The sequence below is a fragment of the Vidua macroura genome, chromosome 1 (genome assembly GCF_024509145.1).
Source record: "Vidua macroura isolate BioBank_ID:100142 chromosome 1, ASM2450914v1, whole genome shotgun sequence".
Taxonomy (NCBI): Eukaryota; Metazoa; Chordata; class Aves; order Passeriformes; family Viduidae; genus Vidua; species Vidua macroura.
Window position 1 is genome coordinate 25,796,283 of NC_071571.1, and position 17,121 is coordinate 25,813,403.

At 37.3% G+C, this 17,121-nt stretch overlaps 1 protein-coding gene across 4 annotated transcripts in view; it reads left to right on the forward strand.

Annotated features, from left to right (window-relative positions):
• The window catches only part of GLCCI1 (glucocorticoid induced 1), a 54,050-nt gene that overhangs the window by 12,017 nt on the left and 24,912 nt on the right, over positions 1 to 17,121 (forward strand). For all 4 annotated transcript variants that reach the window (XM_053970398.1, XM_053970408.1, XM_053970418.1 and 1 more), the window contains exons 2-3: positions 7,934 to 8,085; positions 15,809 to 15,895. In XM_053970398.1, coding sequence (XP_053826373.1) covers positions 7,934 to 8,085; positions 15,809 to 15,895 — 239 coding nt within the window. The remainder of the gene's footprint in view (positions 1 to 7,933; positions 8,086 to 15,808; positions 15,896 to 17,121) is intronic.

The following is a 17,121-nucleotide window of genomic DNA, read 5'->3' on the forward strand; positions in this document are numbered from 1 at the left end:
GATTGGATTGACAATATAAATATTTATATATTAAACTGTAAGAAGGCTTGAAGCCGTCAGGAAAAGAAAAGTTCCTGGATTATTTTTCCAGTAGGAATTGTGAGGACAAATAGCTGCTGTAAGATTTGACTGTACTCTGTTTTGAAGTGATTATGTGTTTTGTCAGTGATAGCTGCAAAGTGGGTTCCAGATTTAGGAAGTTGTTTCTAGTCCTTTGTTTCTATGTTTAATTGATAATGAAAAGATAATTTATTTAATCATCAAAGTTGAGCATTCTCATTTAGGCAATCAATTTTAGTCTGGTTGTCCATTTCTAGTTTTCAGTTTTTTTCAGAAAAATATATTATTGTTGTTTAGTATAATTTGCTCTAGCTAGGAGAATGCTTTCTATCTCTAATAATTGGTGATCGTTATGATGGCATTGTATAGCCTCTGTGCGTTGATTACAGTTCTTTGTGTATTTTGATTATGAAAATGGTGAGTTGTGCCTTCTGATTTGTTTTATTCATTATTATGTCCAGCTGCATTTTGATGGAAAGAAGAATTAGATTGAAGGTTTACAAAACCCTCACTTTCTACATCTTGTTAAATTTTAAATATTGTCTTTATAATAACAACCACAGCAAAAAATCCTTTCAGAGTCATCAAGTTTATTTGAAAAAAGTGTTCTTCAGTTACTGAATCAACTGTGTGTGTGTTTATAATGACCTTCAGTATTTTAATTATTAATATACTGGAAGAAAAAAATAATACCCCAGGCTTTATTGCTGTTCTTGGTTCCCAGTTTGGTTCTCAATATTGGATACATAGAATAGATGATTCAGCAGATCTAAATTAATGAACTATAAGGAAGGAAATTCTCTGTATCTGCTGAAGTGTCCAACAGTTAATGGATGGTTGTTTCAGTGTGCTTTTTCCCAAGTACTTAGCTGCTGAGCTCCAATCAAATTTGTCTTAACTTTATAGTACAAACACTTTATTGAATGATACTAAGTTTAGATATTTGTGTAGTATTTAAATTTGAAGTAATAATCTTACAAAGAAAAATATATTCTAAAAACGTGAAATACATAAAAATATGAAGGTTTGGAATTAGTGTTTTTTACCTACATATCCTCCTGTTAGAAGAGTGCAAGTGTGTAGGTTACATTTGTTGAACAAAGCAGGCTTTTGTGACATGAAATCCTACAGGTCCTGTACATGCCAGCAGTAATCCTTGTTAGAAGAATAGTTTAGCTTTAGCGGGCTGAAACTTTCTGCCGTATGGTTTGTTTACTTTTCTTATGGAGATTAGAGCATTCTTTCTGTATTTGATCTCTAAGGATAATGTTGATTTTAAACAGGGGAGTTCTTCTGTGAATAGAATCTGACTTCTGAAATATATTCATAGTCACATTTTACTTGACATGTGGTTGGGAGGAATAAGGGACATGAGGCAGAGACCTTGATTCAACATACATGCATAGGCAGCCAGGACTTTGAGTCAACTGCAGGTCCAGTGAAATATACCTACAAATTCATCCATGTGTTCTACTTCCTCTGGTATCCATGCTAGCCCTGCCACTGTGCCATCCTGCACAGTGGCTAGGTGTCCTTGAGAATCTTCCATGAAACCTCTGTTATGGAAGGGAGTGCCTTAACCTATGGGTTGGATTCAGTGACTAACCAGAAGATCTCTTTTTAGATGACTTAGTCATAGCTATAAAAGATAACTCAGAAGTTGATTCCTAAATCCTGTACTGTGGGTCAGTGTGTGAACAGTTTTCCTTTGAAGGAACAAGCTGGTTTTGTCTTAGGTTGTTTTCCCAGTATAGGTGACATCCTGTCTTGATAGACTTCTGTTTCTTGCAGTTCAGTCTGAATTCTCATGAGCCTTGTTAGATACAAAGCCAAATCAGCCCTGACTACCAGACTGTGTGGAAATGATCTGTGTGGAAGACTGGCTCCCCTCTTTATTTTTTTTTTTTCCCTTCCTGAAGAATTCTGGATGTAGAAAGCACATCATTCATGGACCTGGATCTCTGAAAGGATCTTCGCTCTCAAGAAGTAGTCTGCTTTCTGTTTGTTTGGTTTTGGTTGATGGAGCCTTGGTTAGATTATGGTGCTGTTCTGTGCTGCCTTTATTTTTCCCTTCAGTTAGGATAATGAGAGGAAATTAGAGTGGATTGTGTCTGTCTCTTTAGGGTAGTAACTTCAGAATGTCAACCCTCTTTGTTTTTAGTCATTCTCTCTTGTAATTTCTAAAGATATAAACTAGGGAATAATTTCTGAAGTAGATACAGCTAAACCAAAACCAGTGTGGTGCACATGATGAAAACACGTTTTAAGGAGCTGAACGTAAAGTACTTTAGCGATGTATCGGAAGGTACCTTAAAAAGACTATCTCTTCTTATATTCTCTTAGAATTATGATTTTGGTAGCAAAGCACTGTACTGCCTTTTAAATGTTTGAAAATGCTAGTGTTTTGTTTTAAGCTATTAAAGAGATTAGGCTATTTAATTTGAAATGATGAAGGAAGAGTGCAGTAATTTCATGTTTTTTTTCTTTTCAATTACATAAAAGAGTGCTGTGGGTGTTTTTAAGATCCTATTTAAAATCCTATTTTTTGTCATTTTGTATGAGCAGTACATGGCAAACAGCATGCTCTTTGTTGCTCTGCACCTTTCTGAACTGTTAATGCATTCATGCAGCCAGTTAGCAGATTGGGTCAGAAACAAGTCTGTCAGTCTCTGGCAACTGGGAAATGTCTTTTGAGCCCATAGATCTCTTTACTCCTCTGGAGTAAAACTTCAGGGGACCCCAAATCCCTTGTTAATCTTTTTCATGAGAGATTTTGGCTCCAATTACAAGAGAAAAGCCTTCTTGAGAATGAAGATTGATTTTTTTTTTTTTTTTTAGAGTGGCCTCTAAATCCCCATTATTCAATCTTTTTCCTGGCAAAGTCATAGAGACAAGTTCCACAAATTAAACACGCACCAGTTTGACCATCTACCTACATAGTCAGAGCAGGGGAGACCAATCAGATATACATTCAGATGTCAGTACCATGTCACTATATACATGCTTAAAAAGCAAGCAAAAAAGAAAAACGTCCCTTGACCAGGCTTTTCAGAGACAGAGTCTTCTTGAATCCAGAAGTCTGCTTTTATGGTACTCAGGGAATCGCTGTCCAAAGTAAGCAAGAGCAAAGGTATCCCCTTTTCATGCTTTTACAAGGTGTAACGGGAGAGGGGACTAGGTGTAGGACAGTCATCAGTAGCTGCTGTGGAAAATATGACTTAAGTGATGTCAGGCCATCATTCACTGTGGGTCACCATTCCTTAATATTCAGCTTTCCATTTCTAGTTTTTGATTTCCTAGACTGCATTCCCACATAATTCATTATTTAAGAATCTCTCACACAGGCACTTCTGCATCTCATTGAGTTAGTAGATTGTTGTAAATTTGTTGTCAGATCTGATAGGAATGTCCTAGAAATATTTGATGCTTTTTTATCGTGGTATATGCAGTCTCCCAATATCCTTTGGGCCAGACTATTTGAACTCTGACTTTGTGGCTCTTGAAAAGAGTCTTAGGCAGACCAGCATATCCATCATAGTGAGTCTTCCCAAGAGTATTTTTGGAGAAAATTCTTTTGAAGTTAGTATTTATTTGAAGTTGTATTTGAAGTTTTTTGAAGTTAATATTTATTTCCTAGATAAAATCTGAAATTCTTCAGGAATGGTTGAGTCCTAAGCTTGGGACTCATTTCATAAGTAGCTTGTAACCAGAAGGTTGTGCAGGGTGCTAGCAACTAAACTGAAGAGAAACGACATCCCATGAAAATTATTGTGGAATTTAGTACTGATATTTCATGGTCTTGGGTTAATAGTTTAAGTAAAAGAAAAACTTTTGAGAAAAGAAATTAAGAAATTACTGCAAGAATGTTGTCTAACCTTTTGGCAGGACAGTGTCACAATTAGCTGACATCAATAGTGAGATGACAATACTAGTTTCGGAGAAGAATGAATTTTATTTTTATTTCATGGTTTTCACTCAGTTTGAGAGTAGTCTATGTTATCTGAGATTTTTAGGATAATTTAGTCCTTTAAAATCAGTTATATCTATGCAAGTATGTGAGTTGAAAAGTTCTGGCCAAATTTGAACTGAATTTGCTAACTGTTGAAAGAAACATGGGAAGAAAAGATGTTGACAGATGAGCTCTGGTGGATTGAGCTGAACCAGTTTTTTTACTGCTACCAGTGCTAGATGTCAGTCTTGCTGTTCTGTTGCAGGTGATTTTCCTCATTGCACATGTGGCACAAAGCTATTGAAGCTAAAAATGGACTGTGAACATGGCTTTCAGATTATGTGCAGGTTAGCTGCCTCTACCCTAGAAGGGAAGGCACACTCTTCATTTTAGAGCTGCAGCAGATGGTTTTATTTGAGCCCCATGTCCTTTTCAAAAGAGCTGTCGTGTTAGGCTCTTACTGAATTACATTTTGCTGTCAGAGAAATGGAAACCTTTTTTCAGTCAGTCTAGGTGGTATAACTCGAATTCTCTTTGCTCTCAGTGGAGCATGCAGAATCATGATTTCATGCAGGTTATTTTAGTTGATTCCTGCTGGGAGGTAGAATCATGCTGAATTTTGCCAGCTGTAGTATTGAGGTGGACCCTTGAGTCACTTTGTGTAACATTCATAACTAGAATGGTGTAGCAACTTGTGCTAAATACATGCCATTAAAACTTGTGGCATATTTTAAATAACACATATAATCACAGAATATTCTGAATTGGGACTCACAGGGATCATGGAGTCCCATTCTTACGAGAAGAGCCATACAGGGATCAAACCCACAACCTGGGCAGTATTATCATCATGCTCTAATCAACCAAGCTAATCTCAGTGGTCATGAGGTATTTTGCCTTGTTGTAAGCATACGTCTTGCTTTTCTTGTTTCTAGATAACTTCCTCAGGTCATGTTACACTGCTTAAGTGCTGTGATCTTAAGTTTGCTTATGCTGGAGGTAGGGCTGTGTTTCATATGAGATGTCTCACTTGTCACTAAAACAACAGAATCCTTTGACTTACTGCTGCAGTAAAGTCCATTCATATGCTTGGAATATTGTCAGATGAGTTTTAATCTGAAACTTGGAAGTTTCAGTCTTCAGAACCTTACAGTCTGTAATTTTAGAGATTTCTTAATATTGCTGAAGCCTTTCTGAATGCTGAAGTCTGTTGGCTATCTTCAGGAGCTGTTGAAGCAATTCAGCTGTTTTGATTCTCTGAGAAAACTGGAGCGTGAGGTTTCCAACCAGAGAAAGTGATTTGGGCTGGAAAAGGGTATTCGTGATAGTAGCATCAACATTCCGTTCATAATGAAAATTTGGGAAGAAGTGTTACGTAGTAGCTCCCTATAGTAGTGGGAAGCCACACGTATGATGAGGTGAGAAAATCACGATGAAGAAATAAGCCCTGAGAGCAGTTCTAATATTTAGAAAACTACTGAAGCTGATCTGATCTGCCACTGTTGGGGTCCAGTACAGTGATGCTCTCCAGGCATCCCATCATGTCTGAGTCCATTACTATTACACTTTGTCAAAAACTAATTTGCAAAAGTTCCTTCAAATGTCATGCTTATAGATCGCTTCTCCTTTATTTTTTATGTTCTAATGATACTTCATAAGAGGTGAGGAACAAAAACTGTTTTTGAACAGACCACAGGGCTGCTGCTCTTCTAGCTCTCCTGGTGGTTTCTGCCCATTATGTTGTGCCAACTCTGCTGTAATGGGGAAAACCCTGTGTTTATGACTTTCGGGGGTGCACTTTAGCTTTCATTATGTTTAACTCAGTGAATTATTTTGCCAGGTGGATTCACACATCTGTCCGTGCATGCCTTCTCAAAGGAGATGGAAGGAGCACAGACAACAGTGGAATAGGGATGTCATTAAATTAGTGTTAACTTGAATTGGTTTATGCAGTTGAGAAGTGGTTTATTTCCTAATTCAGAGAAACATTGATGAACAGTAGGGACTTTGGAAACCACGTCTTGATCTTTTTCTTCTCTCAGCTTTAAGGCTTGACAGTGTCTTGCAGTCCACTTCCAAGATGGCCATGGGAAAACAAAACTAGTAATTTTTGGTGGTGTTGGTTTCTCTTCAGTTTTAATGGTATTATTTTAGTTATTAATGTTGGGATTTCTGTTGCCTTTCCTCTGGGTGTAGAACAAGTTACAAACCTTAACTGTCTGGTTGCATATATTTTGTTGTGTCTTTTGGGCTTGTGTTTTCTTGGGTTTACTCCTTACTTCCTAATCTTCAAGCATTATCTTGCGCCTTGTGTCTGACTTGTTTTAAAAGGTGTTTTTTGAAAAACTTTCAAAACTTGGGCTGAGAGAGTAGCATAGTGCCATAGCATGACAGGGAAGGTTGGAAGAATTCTTTGTAGCTTTTTACCCATTAGGTACACTTGTGTTTCAGTGCAGATGTAAACACTACTTTAATTTTTAAAAGTTGTCATCTCTGTTTTGCATTTCAGACTTCTTTACTTTTAATAGTTCAAGGATCTTTCTTAAAATGCAGGTTTGTCACAATTGGAATCCTATAAGGATAGATCTGTTAGAAATGGTAGAGATTTGATTTATAGATAAGGCAGTCAGAATAATTATAATATGAAAGTCAGCATGGTACATTACATCATGTCCAATTCACAGCATTATTGAGAACCCTTCACCTAAAATGAATAGCTAATACAGTGTTTCAGCAGGTCTATATATTTGTCTAAAATGGTCTGTTTTAACATTGTCTTCATATATCATACTATAACCATACTTTATTAGTGCAAGCTATACCCTAACTGTGCTGAATGCTGTATATCACATTGATGATGGACTCTGCCTTTTGAGATCCGTCAGTTCTAGCTGATACAATAATAGAAATACTTGTGAAGGCCAGTGGCCATGTTTGGACTCAGAAGTGTGCCAACAGGTCTGCTCTCACATTCTGAGCAATCAGTAGGCTTTTGGTGGGTCAGATCAGTGCATGGCATGTGATTAACTTGGAAGTTATCTCACTTGTGAATTTCTTTTAGTAGGGATGAGCAGAACAGACAGTAGCTGCCATGTAGGGCTTAGGTTGGCTAATGTGAAGCCTAGAAAATGAGTATATGAAGTAATTTTGCCTAAAGGACAAAGCAGAGACAATCCACAGAGCATGCAGTAAAATTCTGCTCTTTCCCACATCAGTCTTATGAATCACCCTGCACTTTGCTCTCTAAATGAAATGCAAGAAAAAGTGTTCCATAATCTGGGTGTACGGCGAGAAAAGTACAGGGAGGAGTCGAGGACTGCAGGCACAATGATGAGGGAAAACAAACAAGGCAGCTGCTCTGACCGGTGCTCTGTCAGAGGGAAAGACAGAGTCACGCTCAGTTTGCTAAGGCCTGCAGTGGGATCTTGTAAATAATATGGAATTGATTGAAATTCTGAAATAATATGGAAAAGAAGATAAATCGGACATGCATCCTCTTAGCAACCACGATTTTTCTCATTATTTGTATTTTAGTATTTAGAAAGCTAAGCAAGCTGACTTAAAAAGTGCTATGTTATATTTTCTATTTTTTCATGTCTGGCTTTCCTGAGTTGCATCATCACTGTATTTAAATTTGCTCGGTGTTTTTTGCTGATGAAAATACATAGCATAAATATCTCAGTTCTTTGCAGATATGAACATCTTAAGCATTGGGGTTTTTGTAACTGTTAAATTTTCCCTTTTCTATTTTTTTTTCTTTTTTTGTCTGATGTATTTGCTTTGATGTGATGGCATTCTCTTCAGCTTGGCATTTAGACAAAGGTTTCTGATATGTTCTTGCCATTGTGTGTCATAGCTAGCTTTTAACATTTCACATCAAATTTAGCCTGACTTTTTTGTTGATTTTGTTCTGGTTTTCTACAGTGGACAGGCCAAAATCCCAGCAAATCAGAACTTCTGGTACCATAAGGCGAACTTCTTCTTTGGACACAATAACAGGACCTTACCTCACAGGACAGTGGCCACGTGATCCCCATGTACACTACCCTTCATGTATGAAAGATAAATCTACTCAGGTAAAAGCAGTAAAACGAGACAACAGAGATGTTTCATATAATTGATGTCTACTCAATTTAATTCTGAAGAAATGTGGATTCGCTTAATTTTTTTAGAAACATGAAATCCTAAAATAAGTTACGGTAGTCTTTTTTTAATCGGTGGTAATGCAGTAACACGGTATGTGATGATAATATTTTTATGCTTTTAGAAAACAGTTGTTAATTTTCTCAATGTGGGCAGATCTATGCGGCTAAATAAGCAGATATCAATCTCAGCCTTATATCTGGTTTATTTTGAAGCCGCTATATGCAAAATTGTGCTGAGCGTTATTTAAGAAAAAAGTCTATATAACAGTGGCTGACAAAAAGATTTTACTAAATCATGGTAATAAATCTGTCAGTCTCAAAAACTGTGTGTTTGTATGTGCGGGGCTGAGGGAAGGCCACTGAGGTTATTCATGGTCTGATACTCTTGTGATAGCCTTGGATTCTCTTCAGGACTCTCTCCTTAGTAGGACCCTCTGGCAGGTAGGTAGCTGAGGCATTGTACTGCTCCAGTGCTCTTTGACTGGAAAGGTGAATGTTCTTTCTTACCTGCTTCCTCCTTGTGCTGGAGCTTGTTGCCTGTGAAGATGATCACTGTCAAAGAGATTAAAAATACATAATTCTAACCACCCCTCCCCAATTATTCTCAAAGGAGCTGCATTCTTGTTTTTTTCAGCAGTGCTTTTGGGGTTTGGAATAAGCCATCTGAGTTTGTCTTCCAAACGAAATTGGAAACTAGAAGAAACTAGCTCTCTTTGGTTATAGTTTCAGTCTAGCAGGCCATGTTGGTTTGGTTGTTAAATCAGTTGTTTATCTCTTGTGCCACGATTATGATCCATAGTTATTATGGGTCTTGAAATAGATTCTATGATTCTAGTCTTTTGTGTTCAGGACAAGTTAGAATGTATATAGAAGTTTCCTCATCTCTAAAATATGGTGTTATGCAGCACAGGAAGCCCTTTGATGGGGTAAAGATAAGCACAGAATGCTTAGAAAAGGAAAAAAAAAAGGGTCTGTATGTTGCAAAAATCTTACTTAATGAATTGCAGAAACTGATGATTAAATTGTTCCAAGAAAAAAATTTAGAAACTGTAATGAGGACCCTTTGGAGAAGGCTGTCTTCATGTCCTGCTTATTTTGAAATGAGACAGTTTTAGCAAAAAAAACCAGCAGTCATATTTGCTGTCACAAAAGATCTACTTAAAAAGCCCTTAATCCTGTATTTATTTTCAAGATGCCTTCTTTTCACAATACTATGACTTTAAAGTCTTTCTGTTTTGAAAGCATAATTTCCATTCAGGAGATTTTCAGTAGCATGCTTTGTAGTTACTGTATTTCTCAACCCCTCTCTTAAAATGCATATCCATATCAATCTTTACAAATACCCTTATGAATAGAAAATTTAGAATATTTAAACATTCACAAACAAACATTTTCACTAGTTACAGAAAAGATAAACAAACTGTTCTATAAATATTGCAGCTCCAAGTATTTGGCAGTAAAATTGCTTTCCTAGTGAGCTCAAGTAAGTGTTCAGGTTATGTGAACATTTGGCTGTCTCCCTTTGCCTCATTCAGAAACTAAAAATGAAATTTTACCTTTTCAGCATAATCAAGTATAAAAGAGAGGAAAAGCATACTGTTGTCATTACAAAATGAAGTATTATTTCAGGGGGGTAGGAGCAGGGAGATCTCAAGGTTTGCATTTGTGGATATCTTCCAGCACTGAGTTATATTAGCTGTTTTTTATTCAAATTGTGCCAGACTCAAGCATTTATCAGTGCTTAAGTTGAGTCACTACTTGGGACTATGAATATGTAAAATGGAACAAGCATATTGATATGCACAGTGATTTCCAGTTGGAGGGCATTTTTTGTTTGGTGGGGTTGTTTTTTTGTTTTTGTTTTTTTTTTTTTGGTTGGTTTTTTTCCCAAATAAAATGCTCACTAGGGAGGCTTAAAGATGATCATAAAACATTGTCTTATGTTTTGTTGTATGTCTGGGTTTTTGTTGTTTGAGCTCTGTGTAGTTTGAAGTATATCTAATTTCAAGAACTGAGGGTGAGTTCCAAGTTGTTGATAGGATACATGCAGAGCAAATTAAGTTAAATAAAAAGAAGTTAATTTATTCTCCAATGAAACATGCAAATACAGAAAAAGGGTTTACTGATTTTCATTATCTCTTGTTTTACTTCTAAATTCAAGAACAATGCTGTCAGTATAACTTACATTGTAGGTGGAATAATTATTTCTCTTTTGAGGGTATATTTTGTTCCTAATTAAACGTTAGCCTAAAATCCAAATTTTGTGCGTTTCTGCTAAGGTGGTGATTATGGCCGTTCCAAGTTTCTTAGAATTCTAGTTTTTAGAAAAAGAGAGAGAGTTTCTGGTCTTCATGGTGATCAGATGAACCTTTAGTGAGCTTTATTCCAAGTCCTTCTTTCCACTTAAATTCTTTCAACTTGTATAATACCCATGAATAAAATGTTTCTTCATAGTAATAGAAGGGAGGGAACAGAACTTTGTTTGGTTTAGTTTCTGCCATATCTTGGAGAATAGGAACTACAGTTCATATTTCTGTGTCCCTCTTACTTGCCCCAAGTGTTTTGACTGAAAATACAGAAGCGAAGTGGTTGTTTGCTTTTGGAAAAATGCACTGTAACACTGCATTGTGGTATTTGTACAATTCAGTATTTCTCAGAAGTCTGTATGTATATTCATGTGTGTTAAGGAGCAGCACATTTTGTATAACCAGACGTATGCAATTTTATTTAGTAGTGTTTTAAGTATTTCAGAAATGCAGGTAAACTTTCTATTATAAGAAGTTACTTGTGTTGATATACTTTGTGATCCCCTTCCTGAGTTTCTCTGTTGTCCTACTTTCCTCTCCTTTTGTAAAATCTGAACTTTTCATTAAGGCCATTTAAAACTTAGTATAACTTCTTTCCCCATTCTTTCTGTCTCTTTTGGAAGCACAGATGGAACAATTTTGTACACAACCTCTTTATGCTTCATCATTGAAGTATTTCCCCCTTCATAGTGTAAAGAACAACTCAGTGTTGAAATGGCTGTGTCTAACCTTGGAATCTTCAGAAATATTTGGATAATGGTCAGAGTTGATAAATATAATTATTTGGCAGTAGCTAAGTAATTAAAAAGATATTTATAAAACTAAAAAGAGATATTAAAAAGAAGCATTATGTTGATATCATAACAAAAGTGTTTTCAGTTAAAATTTGTCATGGAATCTTTCTCAATCTAAATAATACAAAGAAAAGACCAAATGCCCTAGTGGCATTTTATTATCCAGTGATTTCCAGTTGATGACTTAGGCATATCCAGCAATATTGGAATCCAGTTTTTCTCATGGGTAGGTCAAGGCTCTCATTAGACACTTTTTTTTCTTCTGGGTAGATTTTTTTTTTTTTTTTTTTTTTGCTGTAATATTAACAGACATAAACAAAGAGGCTCAATTCCATGAAGCTTTTTTATTGGTGTATTAGTTATAATTGATTTTGTGGGATATTTTAATGATGTATATTGTCAGAAAGGACAGGGAATAAGATATGTCATAGAGCTGTGGATTTGTCATTCTGACTTAACCTGTCTCATGTTTAAGTGTCATCATCTATAGTCAATTTGACTTCCAACTGCTTAGGTAATTTCTCTTTGTAAAGTTTCTAGATGGCCCTTGAATGCTTTAGAAATACCTGAAAACCCATCAGTTTTTATCTTCTAGTGCTGCTGTTGGGTTTCTTTTGAATCTGGAAGTTCTTCAAAAACATACTGCTTCCCCTGTAAAGCATAGACATGTGCAGATATTCTGGAATGCAGGCTGGATGTAGTAATAGGAGTGAAGGGCTGGCAATAAATATGAGATACTTCAAGTAATACAGTCTTATTTTAGGTTTAGGTAGGTTGGTGTATTATGCAGTCATTCTGAGCTAAGTGGAAAGAATGTAGGTGTATGTCCCTGGCATGGATGGAAAAGAAAGGCAGGAGTACCAAACGTGTTGGAAGAAGTGCTGATCTCCATGAGGCTGGGTGAGTTAGAACGGTGGTAATTGTGATTTACATGAAGACTGAAGAGAGCAAGCAGCTTTGGCATTCTGAGCATGTCCTATCTCACATGTCAGCTGAAATCGACCACAAACCTTAATATCTTGAAAACAAGGGATCCATGTCTTGTAGGTACAGCATACATTATCTAGTGTTTTCAAGGTTCTCTCCCTAAAATCTTAGCTTCTTAGTATGGCCTTGCAGGACTAATCCTTCATGAAGTTCAGTGCATCACTTCTGTGGTGCTCTGAAATGTTACCAGTTTCAGAGACAGTGCCTGACATTTCTTACTGTGAGAGGTACTCTTACCCTACCTCTGACTTGAAGTGCAGCAACTGTGGTTTTCTTTGTGATTCAGAAATTTTTCTTCTAATACAATTCTGAATTACATTCTGGCTTTAATATTCTTTTTTTTTTCATATGTTTAACACTTCAGAAGTACACTTGCAGCTTCAAATGAGGCTTCCATTGATAACACTGTTTTGTGGAAATTGTAAATAAGATGAGAAAACAATTTCCATGAAATGTGACAAATTGTGGGTGCTACACACCCTCATCTTATTTGTGATCTAAATGACAGCATTTAAGTGAGATGAGGTGTTCATACATAAGCTAAACTTAGAAAAGTGGAATTTCTGTTTGAATACAACAAATCTGGGGTGCTTCTTTTTGCTTTTTGAAGGTTTTTGCTTGAATACAAGGATTTAATGTTACAAACCCAAAATTATTCTTCATATAATGTGGATTGCAATTTCCAGGGTTTGAAGAAGACTACCATGCAATAATACTCTAGTCACTGCTTATGTTGTATTATTTTTGTAAAGCTTCTCCTTTTTTAAATTTGCCTCTAAGTAACACATAAATATAACACTGTCTGACTTCAGTACTGTGCTAGGAACATAATACAATGTTTGTAATCTAATACTGCAGGTAAAACTGAGGATCACAAATAGTCTGCCCCCTGCGTACTGCGTATGTATACTTTACAGGTTGTGTCTTGACTCAGTGTACCAGGGGCTGAAAGCATCCATGTAGTCCTTGTCTCAAGGGAGTGGAAGAGAATGTCAAAACATTCTTGAACAAGTACAGCATTTAATATTAAGTGAATAGGTATCTTCTGATTTTTATTTTTGATTTCTGAGTAGATCCTCTGCACTATAAAGATTCCCACCTCTCTCTCTCTCCTAGCAGTCAGTGCTGTTGTTGATGAAGGTCTTCAGGGGTTTGTGTTTTGTCCTTGCTATCTGTATTTATGAAAAATACAGTCAGGTCTGTGTGTTCTACATATGTTTTGTTTTTTAACAGTTTACTTCTCTTTATTGAGAAAGTCACTTCGGCTTTTTTAGATTCTTGATATCTTTTCAGTTTATTAAGCTGTAATTTAAAAGGATATGAGCTTGTAGTCATCCCTGGTACACCCTTTTGCACTACAGGTAAGTATTTAAGCCCCCAAACTGCCTGGTTCTACTTCATCCTGATGTTCCCCAAAATGGTGGAGCAGTGTTGTATTCAGAAGACAATCTTTAGAAGATAATTTTTTTCAGAATTCCCTTTTTATTACTGGTGTTGTGTGAGGGTATAGTTCCAGCTGTACTTGGGATATAGTAAAATATTGTAAGAACAATTTAAATTGCAAAGTAAATTATAACAGATTGTGAAAGCCTATGATTTTGAAAAAGTAAAAATTTTTCACTAGTTCAGTAGGAATCTGCAAGTTACTTCAATGTTTAAAAAAAACCCCAACATCTAAACCCAACAGAATGTCTTCCACACAAATTTCAGGGAGATGAATCTGCAAAACCAAGTAATTATTTAGAAAGTGGCTCTGTTAAAATGCAGAGCAAGCAGATGCACACACACAGGTAGCACATGCATAAGGCAGAGGCTCTGCTTTGGGTCAGGAGAGTTAAGTGCTGCCTGGCTGAGGGACTGCCTTGTCTTTCACATAGTTTTAAGTAGCTGTTTTAACTTTTCACATTTGATTTTATTATTTTTTTTAATAACCACATTATCTTCTGGTTTCTTCCCCAGACCCCAACAGAAAGGGGGTATTTTATAAGAGTCATGTAATAAGTACACAGAGCTCTTAACTTTTCATGTAAGGACTTCTTTTTTCTTTTCTGGGAGCATGCAGGAAAAACTTCAAGACTGACTTTTTCCATTTGGCTTTCTAGTCACCCACACAGCTTGCTGGGCCTTTGGTTGAAGTATTACTGGTGGTGTAAAAATAACAGAGAAAAAGCCCCACCAAAACCATGGAAAGTGCAGGGGTGGCAGAAAACACCAAGAGGGTTATGTAGGCCTGTGCACACAGACTGAGCACATTAAATACTAGCCCTGATGAGTTAGGTGCTGGGCTGTAGGCTGGGTAATACTGTGGCAGTGTGGTGGTTATGAAGGTGCAGCCTGTGCTCTGAAGTTACAATTCTGAGCTTGATAGTACCATGGCTGGCCTGGAGTGGCCTGGCCCTGGGGGCTGCTCCCAGCTCCCTTTGCAGGGCAGCAAGGAGCTGTAGGCTTGGTTTGATGGTGTTCTCCAGAGTGGTGCCAAGCCTCCTGCCTGAGCCAGTCTTCAGTATCTGTGTGGGTGCTACAAAAACTTCGAGATCCTAGATGGGAAGCAAGAGTAAGGAAGGCTGTGGAGGAGCAGGGTTTCATGAGTGAGACCAAGTCCCACAGGCATGTGGATCCCAGATCCTATTTGTCTTGTGGGCTGGGGTTTTGTCTCCCTAGAAGAAGTGTCAGCAGTGGTCCCCTCCCTTAAAAACCCCACGGACGAATTGTTGTTTTCAGTGGTGCAGTTTTATTTCTTGTGTACTTACTGTGAAAAATTCAGCTAATACTAGTAGGAATTGTTGGGGGATCAACATCAACAGATTTATATTTATGTGCCTACAGCACTGGATTTTATATAGTTCGTATCCCAAACTTCTTGAATTTTAGATGTTTCCATTGTTCCTGTGACTCTCTTGCTCAGGAATTCTGGTGGATAACCTCAATTTTCACTGTAGCCTTGTGGCAAATTAGCATAGTGGTTGAGAGTTTGGACTTTCTGATGCTTCTCAGTCTTTGGGGTTTAATTTTAGCTCCTACATCTAAGGAAGACCTCTAAGCTTTGAGATATGGCTGGAAAAGGCCTGCCTGTCACTGTGCTGCTCATGTAAGTTGGTGCCAAAAATAAATGGTGTATCCAACTCTTACCAAGTCAGAGTTAGCAAGAAGGGATTGGTTCTGCAGTCCAGTTGTTGAGGAAGACAGGTGGGAGAAGTGAATCCTGGCTTGAGTTTGTTCTACAGTTTTTTTAATGGTGTAGTTTTCTAAACTGTCCACTTAGTGAAATGTAGACATGAATGCCAAAGCACAGTGGGAGCAGCCAGGTAAGGTTTTTTGTCAGGCCTCTGATTCCTTCTTCAGTAATGTGCATTATTCTCATCCTTTGTTTGTAAATGCAAGTTTACAAAGCTTTGTTTTCTATATTGCTTTTTATTTATTGAGTTTATTAGTGCTGCATATCAGGTTCTGAAATTTATTCACATAACTCTGACACTGCTTAAAGAGTAAAGCAGTAATTTGTGCCAGAAGCTTTTCTTACCTGGAGAACTCAGTGCAGCGCATTTTCTTTTTTTTTTTACCTTCTAGACACCCAGCTGTTGGGCTGAAGAGGGAACAGAAAAGAGATCACATCAGCGCTCGGCATCGTGGGGAAGTGCTGATCAGCTGAAAGAGGTGAGAAGTTTTGCACAGTGGAGCCTTTCAAGTTTTGATAAGCCCAAGACATTTTTTAAACCCTATCTGGAGTGCAGGAAACTGCACCCTTTCCCTCTCCTCTTTTGCTTTTGAAACAGGTTTTACCCCCAGTCTAAGAGTTGTTTGAAGACTGATTGTTATTTTATGCTTGTTGGACTTCCTCCCTGCATACTAAGTATTGGTTGTGAAAGAGTGGCCAGAGTGAGCACTGAGGAACCAGCTTCTTGTTCAGTGTTAATTTAGTTAGCTTTCTGACCTTTAACTCTGCTCTTCTGGAAGAGGCAAAGTGTCAGGTGGTATGTTCACATATCCTTGCTTTTCTAGAAATTTTGTTCAGATTTTAGGTTGGAGATGGAGAGGACACCACTTCCACAAAAAAGTGTTGATGTAGTAATGGTATGAGAACTTGAAATGCTCTTTAATCATAAATATTTTGCTGTAGACTACAATTGCAACTAGAAAGAACCTACAAAAGGTGGATTTGCATAATAAGAAAGTCGATTCAGTAAAATGTTTTCCAGCTCAGCTGAAATGACAGTATCTCCATTTTTGTCCCAGTAACTTCCATTTTGTCCAGAGTTTGAGTAACTAAATCTGTCCAGAGCCTAATAATGGGCTACATTCAGCCTTATGCCCCTGTCAGGAAGAGTGTATCCTCTCTTCAAGAACTGCACTTTTCTTTTCGAAAAATTAATCTTGCAGCATGTTCCCATGAGGTGGAACTTTTCCCTCATCCTCTGGACTTCTTGCATGCGCTTTACTGACTCCCTGTTGAATAGGGCGTTCAAAAATGAGAAGGAGTATATAGGTTATCTAAGGAGAAGAAGTTAAAAGGCAGTATATATTCTTCTCTGGACAGTCATGGATAGAATAATTGTCAGAAGGAGTGATGCAAGTTTAATTACTCAAATTTTAAAATCACATTTGACACATATGGAATAATCTTGCAATCCATTGGTGGCAATAGCCTCATTTTTAAAGGTGAGGTCCTGGGCCAAAGATAGGTTGATCAAAAGAAGGTTGTCTGTTCCCATCTCACCAAATACATCTCATGAAACCTTGATGTATTGACACATGGGCCTTCAGTTGCCTGGATGACTTCATCTGCAGCTGTGAGGAAACACTGGGGATCACAGATTAAGTGACCAGAAATAAGTTCAGAAGGAGTTTTGTGTCTGAGTTTTGGCTTAAACCTTACCTACCAT